The sequence below is a fragment of the Leuciscus leuciscus genome, assembly GCF_965113295.1.
Source record: "Leuciscus leuciscus genome assembly, chromosome: 16".
NCBI classification, from domain to species: domain Eukaryota; kingdom Metazoa; phylum Chordata; class Actinopteri; order Cypriniformes; family Leuciscidae; genus Leuciscus; species Leuciscus leuciscus.
The window spans coordinates 41816623-41838632 of NC_138740.1; the positions used below are offsets into that span (position 1 = coordinate 41816623).

General features: G+C 42.4%; 1 protein-coding gene across 1 annotated transcript in view; it reads right to left on the reverse strand.

The window, feature by feature from the left end:
* Positions 1 to 4211: 4211 nt before the first annotated feature.
* The window catches only part of stard4 (StAR related lipid transfer domain containing 4), an 18222-nt gene continuing 423 nt past the window's right edge, over positions 4212 to 22010 (reverse strand). Inside the window, exons 2-6 of the mRNA XM_082140092.1 lie at positions 20817 to 20903; positions 20674 to 20723; positions 20473 to 20602; positions 4840 to 4954; positions 4212 to 4750 (exon numbers count right to left, since the gene is read on the reverse strand). Coding sequence (XP_081996218.1) covers positions 4518 to 4750; positions 4840 to 4954; positions 20473 to 20602; positions 20674 to 20723; positions 20817 to 20903 — 615 coding nt within the window. The 3' untranslated portion in view covers positions 4212 to 4517. The remainder of the gene's footprint in view (positions 4751 to 4839; positions 4955 to 20472; positions 20603 to 20673; positions 20724 to 20816; positions 20904 to 22010) is intronic.

The following is a 22010-nucleotide window of genomic DNA, read 5'->3' on the forward strand; positions in this document are numbered from 1 at the left end:
ACATGTTTATTAGATCCTATACCAACTAAACTACTGAAAGAAGTGTTACCTGTAGTGGAAGAGCCTCTCCTCAATATTATTAACTCGTCTTTATCTTTAGGTCATGTTCCAAGAACATTTAAACTGGCAGTTATAAAACCTCTCATTAAGAAACCACAATTAGATCATAATAACCTAGCAAATTATAGACCCATTTCAAATCTTCCATTTATGTCTAAAATATTAGAAAAAGTGGTGTCCGCTCAACTGGGCTCTTTCTTGCAACAAAATGATATCTATGAAAAGTTTCAGTCTGGATTCAGACCGCATCATAGCACTGAAACTGCGCTCGTTAAAATCACAAATGATTTACTTTTAGCTTCTGACCAAGGCTGTATCTCAATACTAGTTTTACTTGATCTTAGTGCTGCGTTCGATACTATAGATCATACATTACTCTTAGATCGACTACAAAATTATACTGGTGTTCAAGGACAAGCACTAAGCTGGTTCAAATCATACCTATCTGACCGCTACCATTTTGTCTATTTAAATGGAGAAAAATCGATCATAACTCCAGTAAACTATGGAGTGCCGCAGGGATCTGTATTAGGCCCTCTGTTATTTTCAATATATATGATGCCACTTGGAAATATTATAAGGAAACATGGAATTAGTTTCCATTGTTATGCTGATGACACTCAAATATATATTTCATCACGGCCGGATGAAAACGCAAAATTTTCCAAATTGACAGAGTGTGTTAAAGATATAAAAGATTGGATGACCCGTAATTTTCTTTTATTAAATCCAGACAAGACAGAGGTAATACTTATCGGTTCAAAAAACCGCCCACAAAACCTCGCACAATACAACTTTAACATCATAGGATGTCCTGTTACTTTATCCTCTACAGTAAAAGACCTGGGTGTTATACTCGATTGCAACCTGTCTTTTGAAAATCATATTTCATATGTTACAAAAACAGCCTTTTTCCACCTTAGAAACATTGCTAAGCTACGTAATATGCTATCAGTTTCTGATGCAGAAAAGTTAGTTCATGCATTCATGACCTCGAGACTGGATTACTGTAATGCTTTATTAGCTGGTTGTCCTGCATCCTCAATAAACAAGCTACAGTTAGTCCAAAATGCCGCCGCTAGAGTTCTTACTAGATCAAGAAAATATGATCATATAACACCGATTTTATCATCACTGCATTGGTTACCTATAAAGTTCCGTATTAATTACAAGGTATTGCTACTGACTTATAAAGCCCTAAACGGCTTAGCTCCAGTCTATTTAACGGATCTTCTGTCGCCCTATAATCCATCGCGCTCTTTAAGATCACTAAATTCAAGGCTTTTGGTCATACCTAGGATATCCAGAACCACCAAAGGAGGGAGAGCATTTTCACATTTGGCTCCAAAACTCTGGAATAGTCTTCCTGATACTGTTCGTTGCTCAGACTCGCTCTCCCAGTTTAAAACTAGATTAAAGTCGCATCTCTTCAGCCAGGCATTCATATAATCCTACAGTTCAAACTACAATCCGGCCTCTAGCTCATAAATGCCAGAGGAGAACTGGCCGCCGACTGAGCCTGGGTTCTCCCAAGTTTTTTTTTTCTCCATTAGGTCACCTGATGGAGTTTTAGGACACCTTTAGGTCACTTGATGGAGTTTTTCGGTTCCTTGCCACTGTTGCCTTTGGCTTGCTCAGTTGGGGATATTTTGGGGATATTTAATTTAATTTTATCAATCAATAAATTCCTCTTGAAACAAACTTTGTTGTATTATTTAAATTTAATACTGTGAAGCTGCTTTGATACAATCTGTATTGTGAAAAGCGCTATACAAATAAACTTGACTTGACTTAATATATATATATGTATGTGTTGATTTTATGCCAGTATATCACGAAACGCTCAGCATGAAACTTTGCGCGTTAAGTTCATATTCTGAGTCCATCTTCTTGCCTGTAGCTTATATAATAGCCTACAGCCTACTTCCCTAATAAGGTGCAAGATTGGTCTTTCATATCACTATCAACGGAAGGGAAATCCTTGAGTATGAGGTATTGAGGGAAACCGATTATAATCCTGTTCATGGTAGAGAAAGCTGATGACATGTAGAATACACAGGGAAAGTAACAATGAAGTTATTGAATGAAACATAAACACAGCTTTTGTGTGTTTATCATCTTTTCCGCATATACTGACACAGATAATCATTTTCATTTTATGAATGAATGTCTTCGTCAACAACAAGCGCTTTTGCACCCCCTGATGGTGAGGTCGACTAACAGCAGATGGAGAGTATGCTCGGCAATCTACTGCTTTTCCTGCAGTTCCTGGACGTCAATGTTGAATTTACTGTCGAATTTGAACCACTGAATTTGTGGAAGCGAATTTGCAAAGCGAAATAAAATGGACCGAAAATTGCCTGTTGAATATTATTGGTTGTATTTTTAAACAGTTTGAATATTTTGGAAGTGAAATATGAAAGGTGAATATGGATTATTGAATTTTTAATAATGAAAAGGTGTTTGAAATGTTTTTAATTGAAATATTCACAGCTTAAATATTCAACCATGTTGAATTTCAGCCCATAAAAATGTAAGCACTAAAAATACAATGCATTAAAATGCAAGCATGGTTAATGCAATGCCTATTTTTTTTCAAGTAGTGCAATTCAACAGGCTTTTTATTTCAAAAACATTTGACATTATTCTACTTCCATAAAAGCGGCTTTATATATAATTTTACTAAATAACTAAACTTACTTAAGCTGGACTGAGACGCTATTGTCTTCTGGAAACAAACTTGACTGCATTATTCTCCTGTTATCTCTGTAAAACTGCTCTGAAACTATCAGTATTGTAAAAAGCGCTGTATAAATAAATGAGAGATGCAAAGTAAATCAGTCATATTTACAATACATGTGTACAATAAGAATCATGGAAATAACATTACGATGTTCGAGAATTATCCCGCGAGTAAACGCACAGATCCGCGAAGGTTGCTCGTGTGTTTCGATGGTCTTGTGGAAGAACTCTTGCCTGGCGTGTCAGAGGTCACGGGTTCTCATCCGCACTCGTGTAGCTCTTCCTCTCATCTAAACAGAATCACTGGTTGTATAACAAGCGTAATGCACGTTACCTGTAATGCGTTACTTTACATCAAAAAAAGTAATCTGATTATGTAATGCATGTTTTATGTAATGCTCATTTCAGATGAGATTGCAAACACCTGATCGCTAGTTTTTCCATATAAAAAACATCAATAGATCAATGCAGATTTCAGTCTGAGAGGAGAGCTAGAGTAGAGTAAGGGTAAATCGACGTACTCTGTTAGTTTGTTAAATACAGTATTAATGTGAATGTTTAATACAGAAACATAAACACATACTGACCACTCAAGTGGGCATCTGGAACCCTCTAATGCCCTGAGAGCAATAAAAACAATCCTTACTGAGGCTGGCATAATTCATGCATCAAAGGGTTAATAAGAATTAAAAAGATTTATTCACGTCAACCTGTTAGGTAGCAAATCAGCCGAACAGACACACAGAGTTTATGTAAATACTTAGTTAAACAAACTAACTGTGATTTGTTTATTTTTAATAAAGTCCACGTGTTCGTGTGTCGCCCAGAGAGAGAGAGAGCGAGAGAGCGAGAGAGGGCGAGACAGAGGGGGAGAGAGACAGAGAGAGAGAGAGAGATGGAGAGAGAGAGACAGAGAGAGAGAGAGAGAGAGAGAGACAGAGAGAGAGAGAGAGAGAGATGGAGAGAGAGAGACAGAGAGAGAGAGAGAGAGAGAGAGACAGAGAGAGAGAGACAGAGAGAGAGAGAGAGAGAGAGCGAGAGAGAGAGAGAGAGAGAGAGAGAGAGAATCTCAGGAAATTACTTATAGGATTTATTTAAAAAACATAATTTTATGAAACCCTAACCCTATACCAGCATTAAACAATTACAATGTTTTTAATCACATTAAACCAAAAGCAAACGTGAACAAAAACAAAATATGAGGTGCAATAATAAATAAGTGTGTCCTGTGAGGATTGTGTCCAGTTTCTGAGGAGAGCAGCACCAGAGTGTGTGTGTGTGTGTGTGTGTGTGTGTGTGTGTGTGTGTGTGTGTGTGTGTGTGTGTGTGTGTGTGTGTGTGTGTCACGGAGGCTCAGCTGCCAATGCGTGTGTGTGTGTGTGTGTGTGTGTGTGTGTGTGTGTGTGTGTGTGTGTGTGTCACGGAGGCTCAGCTGCCAGAGCGTGTGTGTGTGTGTGTGTGTGTGTGTGTCACGGGGGCTCAGCTGCCAATGCGTGTGTGTGTGTGTGTGTGTGTGTGTGTGTGTGTGTGTGTCACGGAGGCTCAGCTGCCAATGCGTGTGTGTGTGTGTGTGTGTGTGTGTGTGTGTGTGTGTGTGTGTGTCACGGAGGCTCAGCTGCCAATGCGTGTGTGTGTGTGTGTGTGTGTGTGTCACGGAGGCTCAGCTGCCAATGCGTGTGTGTGTGTGTGTGTGTGTGTGTGTGTGTGTGTGTGTGTCACGGAGGCTCAGCTGCCAGAGCGTGTGTGAGCTCCCGGTAGAACCGCACCAGTCCCGCCGCCATGGCCGAGTCCACAGCGCTCTGCGGGATCATTCCCTTCAGATCCGTCTGGATGTATCCGGTCAGAGAACTGAGATCGGGATCCTCCGTCGGCACACAGAACCAGCCACACGGGTGATTAAACCCCCGAACCAGCCCTGGGGTCAGCTCAGGGTGATCCACACTCACGCCTGGACACACACACACACACACACACACACGGTCAGGAGTCAGCAACACATCAGGAATCAGCAACACACACACACACACACACACTGACCGCAGGACATCAGGCCGCGCTGATAGTCACAGGTGTAGGAGAAATCCACAAACTCCCGCGGAGAGATGATGTTCCACAGCTGCCCTGCGGTGGAGTATTTCACAACACAACAGCCCTGGACACACACACACACACACACACACACACACACACACACACTCGTCAGCTCATCTCTGCACACGCTTGTATCGAGCCACAGAAACAAGGACAGATTTAACCCTGTAAAGCCACTCGATCATCTTTGATACACACATTCCCAAGACTCTCGATGATCAACATGCTCTGATAAACCTGTGGATCTCCGTCAGTCTCTGATCGACTACACACTCCAGCTCGAGCGACACTCGTATTACACTCAGACCTGATGAACACACACTCGTATTACACTCAGACCTGATGAACACACACTCTACACTCAGACCTGATGAACACACACTCGTATTACACTCAGACCTGATGAACACACACTCTACACTCAGACCTGATGAACACACACTCTACACTCAGACCTGATGAACACACACTACACTCAGACCTGATGAACACACACTCTACACTCAGACCTGATGAACACACACTCTACACTCAGACCTGATGAACACACACTACACTCAGACCTGATGAACACACACTCTACACTCAGACCTGATGAACACACACTCTACACTCAGACCTGATGAACACACACTACACTCAGACCTGATGAACACACACTCGTATTACACTCAGACCTGATGAACACACACTCGAATTACACTCAGACCTGATGAACACACATTACACTCAGACCTGATGAACACACACTCTACACTCAGACCTGATGAACACACACTCTACACTCAGACCTGATGAACACACACTCTACACTCAGACCTGATGAACACACACTCTACACTCAGACCTGATGAACACACACTCTACACTCAGACCTGATGAACACACACACTACACTCAGACCTGATGAACACACACTACACTCAGACCTGATGAACACACACTCTACACTCAGACCTGATGAACACACACTCTACACTCAGACCTGATGAACACACACTCTACACTCAGACCTGATGAACACACACTCTACACTCAGACCTGATGAACACACACTCTACACTCAGACCTGATGAACACACACTACACTCAGACCTGATGAACACACACACTACACTCAGACCTGATGAACACACACTCTACACTCAGACCTGATGAACACACACTCTACACTCAGACCTGATGAACACACACTCGTATTACACTCAGACCTGATGAACACACACTCGTATTACACTCAGACCTGATGAACACACACTCGTATTACACTCAGACCTGATGAACACACACTCGTATTACACTCAGACCTGATGAACACACACTCTACACTCAGACCTGATGAACACACACTCGTATTACACTCAGACCTGATGAACACACACTCGTATTACACTCAGACCTGATGAACACACACTCTACACTCAGACCTGATGAACACACACTACACTCAGACCTGATGAACACACACTCTACACTCAGACCTGATGAACACACACTCTACACTCAGACCTGATGAACACACACTACACTCAGACCTGATGAACACACACTCTACACTCAGACCTGATGAACACACACTCTACACTCAGACCTGATGAACACACACTACACTCAGACCTGATGAACACACACTCGTATTACACTCAGACCTGATGAACACACATTACACTCAGACCTGATGAACACACACTCTACACTCAGACCTGATGAACACACACTACACTCAGACCTGATGAACACACACTCTACACTCAGACCTGATGAACACACACTCTACACTCAGACCTGATGAACACACACTACACTCAGACCTGATGAACACACACTCGAATTACACTCAGACCTGATGAACACACATTACACTCAGACCTGATGAACACACACTCTACACTCAGACCTGATGAACACACACTCTACACTCAGACCTGATGAACACACACTCTACACTCAGACCTGATGAACACACACTCTACACTCAGACCTGATGAACACACACTCTACACTCAGACCTGATGAACACACACACTACACTCAGACCTGATGAACACACACTACACTCAGACCTGATGAACACACACTCTACACTCAGACCTGATGAACACACACTCTACACTCAGACCTGATGAACACACACTCTACACTCAGACCTGATGAACACACACTCTACACTCAGACCTGATGAACACACACTCTACACTCAGACCTGATGAACACACACTCTACACTCAGACCTGATGAACACACACTACACTCAGACCTGATGAACACACACTCGTATTACACTCAGACCTGATGAACACACACTCGTATTACACTCAGACCTGATGAACACACACTCGTATTACACTCAGACCTGATGAACACACACTCGTATTACACTCAGACCTGATGAACACACACTCTACACTCAGACCTGATGAACACACACTCGTATTACACTCAGACCTGATGAACACACACTCGTATTACACTCAGACCTGATGAACACACACTCTACACTCAGACCTGATGAACACACACTACACTCAGACCTGATGAACACACACTCGTATTACACTCAGACCTGATGAACACACACTCGTATTACACTCAGACCTGATGAACACACACTCTACACTCAGACCTGATGAACACACACTCTACACTCAGACCTGATGAACACACTCTACACTCAGACCTGATGAACACACACTCGTATTACACTCAGACCTGATGAACACACACTACACTCAGACCTGATGAACACACACTCGTATTACACTCAGACCTGATGAACACACACTCTACACTCAGACCTGATGAACACACACTACACTCAGACCTGATGAACACACACTACACTCAGACCTGATGAACACACACTCTACACTCAGACCTGATGAACACACTCTACACTCAGACCTGATGAACACACTCTACACTCAGACCTGATGAACACACACACTACACTCAGACCTGATGAACACACACTCTACACTCAGACCTGATGAACACACTCTACACTCAGACCTGATGAACACACTCTACACTCAGACCTGATGAACACACACACTACACTCAGACCTGATGAACACACTCTACACTCAGACCTGATGAACACACACACTACACTCAGACCTGATGAACACACACTCTACACTCAGACCTGATGAACACACACTCGTATTACACTCAGACCTGATGAACACACACTACACTCAGACCTGATGAACACACACTCGTATTACACTCAGACCTGATGAACACACACTCTACACTCAGACCTGATGAACACACTCTACACTCAGACCTGATGAACACACACACTACACTCAGACCTGATGAACACACACTCTACACTCAGACCTGATGAACACACACACTACACTCAGACCTGATGAACACACACTACACTCAGACCTGATGAACACACACACTACACTCAGACCTGATGAACACACTCTACACTCAGACCTGATGAACACACTCTACACTCAGACCTGATGAACACACTCTACACTCAGACCTGATGAACACACTCTACACTCAGACCTGATGAACACACTCTACACTCAGACCTGATGAACACACTCTACACTCAGACCTGATGAACACACACACTACACTCAGACCTGATGAACACACACTCTACACTCAGACCTGATGAACACACACACTACACTCAGACCTGATGAACACACACACTACACTCAGACCTGATGAACACACACTACACTCAGACCTGATGAACACACACACTACACTCAGACCTGAACACACACTCTACACTCAGACCTGATGAACACACACTCTACACTCAGACCTGATGAACACACACTCTACACGCAGACCTGAACACACACTCTACACTCAGACCTGATGAACACACTCTACACTCAGACCTGATGAACACACACTCGTATTACACTCAGACCTGATGAACACACACTCTACACTCAGACCTGATGAACACACACTCTACACTCAGACCTGAACACACACACTCTACACTCAGACCTGATGAACACACACTACACTCAGACCTGATGAACACACACACTACACTCAGACCTGAACACACACACTCTACACTCAGACCTGATGAACACACACTCTACACTCAGACCTGATGAACACACTCTACACTCAGACCTGATGAACACACACACTACACTCAGACCTGAACACACACACTCTACACTCAGACCTGATGAACACACACTACACTCAGACCTGATGAACACACACACTACACTCAGACCTGATGAACACACACTACACTCAGACCTGATGAACACACACTCTACACTCAGACCTGATGAACACACTCTACACTCAGACCTGATGAACACACACTCTACACTCAGACCTGATGAACACACACTACACTCAGACCTGAACACACACACTCTACACTCAGACCTGATGAACACACACACTACACTCAGACCTGATGAACACACACACTACACTCAGACCTGATGAACACACACACTACACTCAGACCTGATGAACACACACACACTACACTCAGACCTGATGAACACACACTCTACACTCAGACCTGATGAACACACACTACACTCAGACCTGATGAACACACACACTACACTCAGACCTGATGAACACACACTACACTCAGACCTGAACACACACACTCTACACTCAGACCTGATGAACACACACTACACTCAGACCTGATGAACACACACTCTACACTCAGACCTGATGAACACACACTACACTCAGACCTGATGAACACACACACTACACTCAGACCTGATGAACACACACTACACTCAGACCTGAACACACACACTCTACACTCAGACCTGATGAACACACTCTACACTCAGACCTGATGAACACACTCTACACTCAGACCTGATGAACACACTCTACACTCAGACCTGATGAACACACACTCTACACTCAGACCTGATGAACACACTCTACACTCAGACCTGATGAACACACTCTACACTCAGACCTGATGAACACACTCTACACTCAGACCTGATGAACACACACTCTACACTCAGACCTGATGAACACACTCTACACTCAGACCTGATGAACACACTCTACACTCAGACCTGATGAACACACACTACACTCAGACCTGATGAACACACTCTACACTCAGACCTGATGAACACACACACTACACTCAGACCTGATGAACACACACTCTACACTCAGACCTGAACACACACACTCTACACTCAGACCTGATGAACACACACTACACTCAGACCTGATGAACACACTCTACACTCAGACCTGATGAACACACACTCTACACTCAGACCTGAACACACACACTCTACACTCAGACCTGATGAACACACACTACACTCAGACCTGATGAACACACACTCTACACTCAGACCTGATGAACACACTCTACACTCAGACCTGATGAACACACACTCTACACTCAGACCTGATGAACACACACTACACTCAGACCTGATGAACACACACTCTACACTCAGACCTGATGAACACACACACTACACTCAGACCTGATGAACACACACTCTACACTCAGACCTGATGAACACACACTCTACACTCAGACCTGATGAACACACACTACACTCAGACCTGATGAACACACTCTACACTCAGACCTGATGAACACACACTACACTCAGACCTGATGAACACACTCTACACTCAGACCTGATGAACACACACACTACACTCAGACCTGATGAACACACACTCTACACTCAGACCTGATGAACACACACTCTACACTCAGACCTGATGAACACACACTACACTCAGACCTGATGAACACACACTCTACACTCAGACCTGATGAACACACACACTACACTCAGACCTGATGAACACACACTACACTCAGACCTGATGAACACACACTCTACACTCAGACCTGATGAACACACACACTACACTCAGACCTGATGAACACACACTACACTCAGACCTGATGAACACACACACTACACTCAGACCTGATGAACACACACTACACTCAGACCTGATGAACACACACACTACACTCAGACCTGATGAACACACACTACACTCAGACCTGATGAACACACACTCTACACTCAGACCTGATGAACACACACTACACTCAGACCTGATGAACACACACTCTACACTCAGACCTGATGAACACACTCTACACTCAGACCTGATGAACACACACTCTACACTCAGACCTGATGAACACACTCTACACTCAGACCTGATGAACACACACTCTACACTCAGACCTGATGAACACACACTCTACACTCAGACCTGATGAACACACTCGTATTACACTCAGACCTGATGAACACACACTCTACACTCAGACCTGATGAACACACACTCTACACTCAGACCTGATGAACACACACTACACTCAGACCTGATGAACACACACACTACACTCAGACCTGATGAACACACACTCTACACTCAGACCTGATGAACACACACTACACTCAGACCTGATGAACACACACTCTACACTCAGACCTGATGAACACACACACTACACTCAGACCTGATGAACACACACACTACACTCAGACCTGATGAACACACACACTACACTCAGACCTGATGAACACACACTCTACACTCAGACCTGATGAACACACACTACACTCAGACCTGATGAACACACACTCTACACTCAGACCTGATGAACACACACACTACACTCAGACCTGATGAACACACACACTACACTCAGACCTGATGAACACACACTCTACACTCAGACCTGATGAACACACACTACACTCAGACCTGATGAACACACACACTACACTCAGACCTGATGAACACACACTCTACACTCAGACCTGATGAACACACACACTACACTCAGACCTGATGAACACACACACTACACTCAGACCTGATGAACACACACTCTACACTCAGACCTGATGAACACACACACTACACTCAGACCTGATGAACACACACTACACTCAGACCTGATGAACACACACTCTACACTCAGACCTGATGAACACACACTACACTCAGACCTGATGAACACACACACTACACTCAGACCTGATGAACACACACTCTACACTCAGACCTGATGAACACACTCTACACTCAGACCTGATGAACACACACTCTACACTCAGACCTGATGAACACACACACTACACTCAGACCTGATGAACACACACACTACACTCAGACCTGATGAACACACTCTACACTCAGACCTGATGAACACACACTCTACACTCAGACCTGATGAACACACACTACACTCAGACCTGATGAACACACACACTACACTCAGACCTGATGAACACACACACTACACTCAGACCTGATGAACACACACTCTACACTCAGACCTGATGAACACACACACTACACTCAGACCTGATGAACACACACTACACTCAGACCTGATGAACACACACTCTACACTCAGACCTGATGAACACACACTACACTCAGACCTGATGAACACACACACTACACTCAGACCTGATGAACACACACTCTACACTCAGACCTGATGAACACACTCTACACTCAGACCTGATGAACACACACTCTACACTCAGACCTGATGAACACACACACTACACTCAGACCTGATGAACACACACACTACACTCAGACCTGATGAACACACTCTACACTCAGACCTGATGAACACACACTCTACACTCAGACCTGATGAACACACACTCGTATTACACTCAGACCTGATGAACACACACTCTACACTCAGACCTGATGAACACACACTCTACACTCAGACCTGATGAACACACACTCTACATTCAGACCTGATGAACACACACTCTACACTCAGACCTGATGAACACACACTCGAATTACACTCAGACCTGATGAACACACACTCGTATTACACTCAGACCTGATGAACACACACTCTACACTCAGACCTGATGAACACACACTCTACACTCAGACCTGATGAACACACACTCTACACTCAGACCTGATGAACACACACTCTACACTCAGACCTGATGAACACACACTCGAATTACACTCAGACCTGATGAACACACACTCGTATTACACTCAGACCTGATGAACACACACTCGGATTACACTCAGACCTGATGAACACACACTCGTATTACACTCAGACCTGATGAACACACACTCGTATTACACTCAGACCTGATGAACACACACTCTACACTCAGACCTGATGAACACACACTCGTATTACACTCAGACCTGATGAACACACACTCTACACTCAGACCTGATGAACACACACTCGTATTACACTCAGACCTGATGAACACACACTCTACACTCAGACCTGATGAACACACTCAGATTACACTCAGACCTGATGAACACACACTCGTATTACACTCAGACCTGATGAACACACACTCGTATTACACTCAGACCTGATGAACACACACTCGTATTACACTCAGACCTGATGAACACACACACTACACTCAGACCTGATGAACACACACACTACACTCAGACCTGATGAACACACACTCTACACTCAGACCTGATGAACACACACTCTACACTCAGACCTGATGAACACACACTCGTATTACACTCAGACCTGATGAACACACACTCGTATTACACTCAGACCTGATGAACACACACTCTACACTCAGACCTGATGAACACACACTCGTATTACACTCAGACCTGATGAACACACACTCTACACTCAGACCTGATGAACACACACTCTACACTCAGACCTGATGAACACACACTCGTATTACACTCAGACCTGATGAACACACACTCTACACTCAGACCTGATGAACACACACTCTACACTCAGACCTGAACACACACTCTACACTCAGACCTGATGAACACACACACTACACTCAGACCTGATGAACACACACTCGTATTACACTCAGACCTGATGAACACACACTCGTATTACACTCAGACCTGATGAACACACACTCGTATTACACTCAGACCTGATGAACACACACTCGTATTACACTCAGACCTGATGAACACACACTCGTATTACACTCAGACCTGATGAACACACACACTACACTCAGACCTGATGAACACACACTCGTATTACACTCAGACCTGATGAACATACACACTACACTCAGACCTGATGAACACACACTACACTCAGACCTGATGAACACACACTCTACACTCAGACCTGATGAACACACACTCTACACTCAGACCTGATGAACACACTCAGATTACACTCAGACCTGAACACACTCAGATTACACTCAGACCTGATGAACACACACTCGTATTACACTCAGACCTGATGAACACACACTCTACACTCAGACCTGATGAACACACACTCTACACTCAGACCTGATGAACACACACTCTACACTCAGACCTGATGAACACACACTCTACACTCAGACCTGATGAACACACACACTACACTCAGACCTGATGAACACACACTCTACACTCAGACCTGATGAACACACACACTACACTCAGACCTGATGAACACACACTCTACACTCAGACCTGATGAACACACACTCTACACTCAGACCTGATGAACACACTCAGATTACACTCAGACCTGATGAACACACACTCGTATTACACTCAGACCTGATGAACACACACTCTACACTCAGACCTGATGAACACACACTCTACACTCAGACCTGATGAACACACACACTACACTCAGACCTGATGAACACACACTCTACACTCAGACCTGATGAACACACACACTACACTCAGACCTGATGAACACACACTCTACACTCAGACCTGATGAACACACACACTACACTCAGACCTGATGAACACACACTTGTATTACACTCAGACCTGATGAACACACACTTGTATTACACTCAGACCTGATGAACACACACTTGTATTACACTCAGACCTGATGAACACACACTCGTATTATACTCAGACCTGATGAACACACACACTACACTCAGACCTGATGAACAAGTCAAGTCATCTTCATTTATATAGCGCTTTTAACAACGTAGATTGTTTCAAAGCAGCTTCACAGAGATAAGCGTATAATTTAAGGTAACAGAGATTGTTTTGGCTTTATAGCAGAGTTAAGTTATTTTCCATCTAAAGTTAGTTTTGATTGATTTGCTTCCGTCGCAACGATCATTTGTTTTTAAATTAGGGGCCGCTAAGACGACACCATTCTCTCTACACAGACTTTAAACGCGAACCTGTGAGAAACACTGATGGCGTTCACATGCGCATTTAGAATGGGTTCTATAGTTATGTGCATTTGAAATTACGCAGGTTTGGATTTTCCCTACAAGCCAAGCCTAAAAGGGGTGGTAGTGGCGCAATGGATAAGACACATGCCTTTGGTGTGAGAGACCCGGGTTCGAATCCACTGTGAGACACCAATGTGTCCCTGAGCAAGACACTTAACCCCTAGTTGCTCCAGAGGCGTGCGACCTCTGACATATATAGCAATTGTAAGTCGCTTTGGATAGAAGCGTCAGCTAAATGAATAAATGTAAATGTAAATGTAAATGTAAAAAGCAAAGTAAAAGTACTTGTCTTTCCTTATAAATTTTGATAAAGAATTTTATTTTATTTTGTCGCTTAGGGGTAGGAACGCGAAACGAATTTTCCCGACAACGCCTTATCTGTAGAGTGGTAAAGGGATCCTCCATAGGGACAGACTAGTTTGCACTTCAGCACTGGGTTGTCATCGGGTCCAGGCGAAGGTCCTTCGTCAGATCTGGATACGGCCCGGATCCGGCAGGCTGCAGGAAAACCTCGGGATAAACACAGACACTAAAATTAGCGTAGATGCCATTCTTCTCATGATGTAACGAGTACATCAGGATTTATGGGAAGTGTTCCCGGTTCCGGCTGACCTAATCTATGCAGCCTAACATTAAATTATAGAAGTCTATAATGTATTATGTGAATGCTAGGTCAAAGAGATGTGTCTTTAATCTGGCTTTGAACTGACAGAGTGTGTCTGCTTCCCTGACAATGGTAGGAAGACTGTTCCAGAGTTTTGGTGCTAAATAGGAAAAGGATCTACCGCCAGCAGTCGATTTTGATATTCTAGGTATTATCAACTGGCCAGAATTTTGAGATCGCAATAGACGTGAAGGACTATAATGCGTTAAGAGCTCGCTCAAGTACTGCAGAGCTAAACCATTTAGTGCTTTGTAAGTAATCAGCAATATTTTAAAATTTATGCGATGTTTAATAGGGAGCCAATGCAGTTTTGACAGAACTGGGCTAATATGGTCATACTTCCTGGTTCTGGTAAGAACTCGAGCTGCTGCGTTTTGAACCAGCTGTAGTTTGTTTATTAAACGTGCAGGGCAACCACCCAGTAGAGCATTACAATAATCTAGCCTTGAGGTCATGAACGCATGAACTAATTGTTCCGCATTTGTCAATGAGAGCATATGGCGTAATTTAGATATATTTTTAAGATGGAAAAATGCAGTTTTACAGACACTAGACACGTGACTTTCAAATGAAAGATTGGTATCAAAGAGCACCCCCAGGTTCCTAACCGACGACGAAGACTTAACAGAGCAGCCATCGAGTGTTAGACAGTATTCTAGGTTATTACGTGAGGAAGTTTTTTGTCCAATAATTAGAAACTCTGTTTTTTCAGAATTTAGAAGTAGGAAATTACGAGTCATCCAATTTTTTATATCTGCTATGCATTCCGTTAATTTTGTGAATTGATAAGTTTCGTTAGGTTTTGAAGAAATATACAGCTGAGTATCATCAGCATAACAGTGAAAACTAATTCCATGTTTCCTAATGATATCTCCTAAGGGTAGCATGTACAGAGTGAACAGCAGCGGTCCTAGTACTGAGCCTTGTGGTACACCATACTGAACTTGTGATCGATGAGACATCTCTTAATTTACTGCTACAAACTGATAACGGTCAGATAAGTATGATTTAAACCATGCTAGTGCATTTCCCGTAATGCCAACATAATGTTCTAATCTATTTAAAAGAACGTTGTGGTCAATGGTGTCAAATGCAGCACTAAGATCGAGTAACACTAATAGAGAGATACAACCACGATCGGATGATAAGAGCAAATCATTTGTGACTCTAACGAGAGCTGTCTCAGTACTATGGTAAGGTCTAAATCCTGACTGGAAATCCTCGCAGATATCATTTCTTTCAAAAAAGGAACACAGTTGTGAGGATACTGCCTTTTCTAATATCTTTGACAGAAAAGGTAGATTAGAGATCGGCCTATAATTGACTAATTCTGTAGGATCAAGTTGCGTTTTTTTAACAAGCGGTTTAATCATAGCCAGCTTAAAGTTTTTTGGTACGTATCCTAGAGACAAAGATGAATTAATGATATTAAGAAGAGGATCTATGACCTCTGGAAGCATCTCTTTCAGTAGCTTAGTCGGTATAGGGTCTAACATACATGTTGTCGATTTAGATGATTTAGTGAGTTTAGTAAATTCTTCCTCTCCTATAGCAACGAACGAATCAAATTTTTCCTCAGGGAGGCTACAATGCACTGCCTGATGCGATACTGTAGTAGACGGTTGCATAGTTATAATTTTGTCCCTGATATTATCAATCTTATAAGTGAAGAAGTTCATAAAGTCATTACTGCTGTGTTGCTTGGAAACTTCTGGGCTTGAAGATTTATTTTTCGTTAGTTTAGCCACCGTTTCAAATAAATACCTAGGATTATGTTTATTTTCTTCTAATAGGGTTGAAAAATAAGCAGATCTAGCAGCTTTTAAAGCCTCTCTGTAAGTAATCGAGCTCTCTTTCCATGAAATGCGAAATACCTCTAGTTTCGTTTTCTTCCAGTTGCGCTCCATTTTTCTGGCTGCTCTCTTAAGGGCCGAGTGTGCTCGTTGTACCACGGCGTTGGACTATTTTCTTTAATCTTCTTTAAGCGCAACGGAGCAACTGTGTCTAAAGTGCTGGAAAAGAGAGAGTTAAAAGTTTCTGTTGCAATATCAAGTTCTTCTAAGCTATCCGGGATGCTGAGATGATGAAACTGATCAGGAAGATTATTAATAAAGCAATCTTTAGTAGCAGAAGTGATAGGTCTCACATATTTGAAACACGGAGTCGGCTTTGCAGCCTTGGCTAAATGTAATTTACACGAGACTAGATAATGATCTGAGATGTCATCGCTCTGCTGCAGAATTTCAACGGCATCAACATTTATTCCGTGTGATAATATTAGATCTAGAGTATGATTACGACGATGAGTAGGTCCTGACACGTGTTGTCTAACTCCAATTGAATTTACAATGTCTTTAAATGCCAATCCCAATGCATCTTTTTCATTATCGATGTGTATATTAAAATCACCAACAATTAGTACTTTATCTGCAGCCAATATTAATTCTGATAGAAAGTCAGCAAATTCTTTGATAAAGTCTGTATGGTGCCCTGGTGGCCTGTATACAGTAGCCAGCACAAATCTCAAACGTGATTTATCGTTTACACTATATATTTTTACATTAAGCACCAATGCTTCAAAAGAATTATATTTAAAACTTGATTTCTTAGTGGTTTTGAAGCTATTACTATAAATTACAGCAACACCTCCTCCTTTGCGTTTCAGACGAGGCTCATGTTTATAACAGTAATCTTGCGGGGTTGATTCATTTAAAGTAATGTAATCGTTTGGTTTTAGCCAGGTTTCTGTCAAACACAGCACATCTAGGTTATTATCTGAAATCATATCATTAACAATGAGTGCTTTTGAAGTAAGGGATCGAATATTCAGCAACCCAAGCTTTAGCATTTGCTCATCTGTATTATAGCTGTTTTTTATTTGTTGAACATCAATTAAATTTTTAACCTTAGATGGGTTAAAACGTTTTTTGGATTTCCAAATTCGGGGAACAGACACAGTCTCTATATGATGATAGCTAGGTGAAAGAGGCTCTATGTGATAGGATTTATCTGACCTTGGTGACGCGAGGCCGCTAGCAGACGGTCGGTTTAGCCAGTCTGTCTGCTTCCTGACCTGAGCCCCAGATTGTCATGTTTGAGCTCTAAGACTATGAGCCATATTACTAGAGAGAACACACACACTACAGAGAACTACAGATTACTAGAGAGAACACACACACTACACTCAGACCTGATGAACACACACACTACACTCAGACCTGATGAACACACACTCTACACTCAGACCTGATGAACACACACACTACACTCAGACCTGATGAACACACACACTACACTCAGACCTGATGAACACACACACTACACTCAGACCTGATGAACACACACACTACACTCAGACCTGATGAACACACACACTACACTCAGACCTGATGAACACACACTCTACACTCAGACCTGATGAACACACACTCTACACTCAGACCTGATGAACACACTCTACACTCAGACCTGATGAACACACACTCTACACTCAGACCTGATGAACACACACTCTACACTCAGACCTGATGAACACACACACTACACTCAGACCTGATGAACACACACACTACACTCAGACCTGATGAACACACACTCTACACTCAGACCTGATGAACACACACACTACACTCAGACCTGATGAACACACACTCTACACTCAGACCTGATGAACACACACACTACACTCAGACCTGATGAACACACACTCTACACTCAGACCTGATGAACACACACACTACACTCAGACCTGATGAACACACACTCTACACTCAGACCTGATGAACACACACACTACACTCAGACCTGATGAACACACACTACACTCAGACCTGATGAACACACACTCTACACTCAGACCTGATGAACACACACTCTACACTCAGACCTGATGAACACACACTTGTATTACACTCAGACCTGATGAACACACACTCGTATTACACTCAGACCTGATGAACACACACTCGTATTACACTCAGACTACACACTCCATCAACTGTACAAACTCCAGCTCGAGCGTCACGAGTCTTTCTGCTGTCAAATCTGCACTGATTTCATCAAGGAAACGCAACAATTTTATATTGTTAGTAATATTTCAGCTGCACTGAAGCAGGTTAGCTTGATTATCAATCATCATTTAATATAAGAATCATGAGCATCAAATATGATCAGGCTTATGAGGAAGGTTTGTTTGTTCATCTCTCAATCATCATTGTATTATATGTTTTAAACTACAGAGCTTTGATCATAAAACTAAGCATTAAATATCATCTTACTAAGACATATTATTGGCAGATATTGATATTTATACACATTAAATGTCCGTATCTGCTATAGTGTTATAAAAATCAATGAAAAATATTGTCCTTAACAAGCTTTTTTTTCTAAAGCTTCAATAAACTGTTCTTCTAATTATATATATAAAGTCTGACAATTATTGCATTTCAGGCTTTACAGCGTTAAATGGCTTTCATAGAATGTTTATCCCTGAACAGTTTAATTACATCGCGTGGCAGACGTAAATCTGCAGATTCTGGAGGAGTAATCTATAGATAATGCTGTGTAGGGTGTTTATGGCCAGTTTATGGTCAGGTTATGGTCAGGTTATCGCGTGTTGAACATTCACCCGCTTTCATAACTCAGTTGCACATTAACATGGACATTCACCGGCTCGTCCAGTGTTTTCACGATCTCCAGTGACGTCATCAGACTGTCCCACTCCAGCCTGCGGGGTCCGGGAATCATGAACTCGATGATCCTGCGCGGATTATCCGCCACAGTTCCTTCGGCTTTATATCTGCACAAACAAACCATCGTTCATTACTGGTTCCCTCGATTAGCGCTGCTGTTTAGCGACTGTAAACTCACAGAAAGCCGCCGAACTCGTCCGATGGTTTCCTCCAAACGGTCACATGCTTCTGAAAGAGCGGAGAAAAAGAACTGACGTGTTTGAAACGCGCTAAACTCACATGCGGGAAATATTTAACTGACAGGATTTAAAGGGAACTCACTGATTTCTTAGCGATGTTCCACTCGGTGTCATTCAGACTGTGATACGAGACGAGCGTTTCCCGAAGCTGCCGCGATACACTGCCCATCTGAAGCACAATATACCGATATTATCATATTAATGTAATAACTGCCCATCTGAAGCACAATATACCGATATTATCATATTAATGTAATAACTGCCCATCTGAAGCACAATGTACCGATATTATCATATTAATGTAATAACTGCCCATCTGAAGCACAATATACCGATATTATCATATTAATGTAATAACTGCCCATCTGAAGCACAATATACCGATATTACCGTGTGATTCATGTAATAACTGCCCATCTGAAGCACAATATACTGATATTACCGTGTGATTCATGTAATAACTGCCCATCTGAAGCACAATATACTGATATTACCGTGTGATTCATGTAATAACTGCCCATCTGAAGCACAATATACCGATATTATCATATTAATGTAATAACTGCCCATCTGAAGCACAATATACCGATATTATCATATTAATGTAATAACTGCCCATCTGAAGCACAATATACCGATATTACCGTGTGATTCATGTAATAACTGCCCATCTGAAGCACAATATACTGATATTACCGTGTGATTCATGTAATAACTGCCCATCTGAAGCACAATATACTGATATTACCGTGTGATTCATGTAATAACTGCCCATCTGAAGCACAATATACCGATATTATCATATTAATGTAATAACTGCCCATCTGAAGCACAATATACTGATATTACCGTGTGATTCATGTAATAACTGCCCATCTGAAGCACAATATACCGATATTATCATATTAATGTAATAACTGCCCATCTGAAGCACAATATACTGATATTACCGTGTGATTCATGTAATAACTGCCCATCTGAAGCACAATATACCGATATTATCATATTAATGTAATAACTGCCCATCTGAAGCACAATATACTGATATTACCGTGTGATTCATGTAATAACTGCCCATCTGAAGCACAATATACTGATATTACCGTGTGATTCATGTAATAACTGCCCATCTGAAGCACAATATACCGATATTATCATATTAATGTAATAACTGCCCATCTGAAGCACAATATACTGATATTACCGTGTGATTCATGTAATAACTGCCCATCTGAAGCACAATATACTGATATTACCGTGTGATTCATGTAATAAC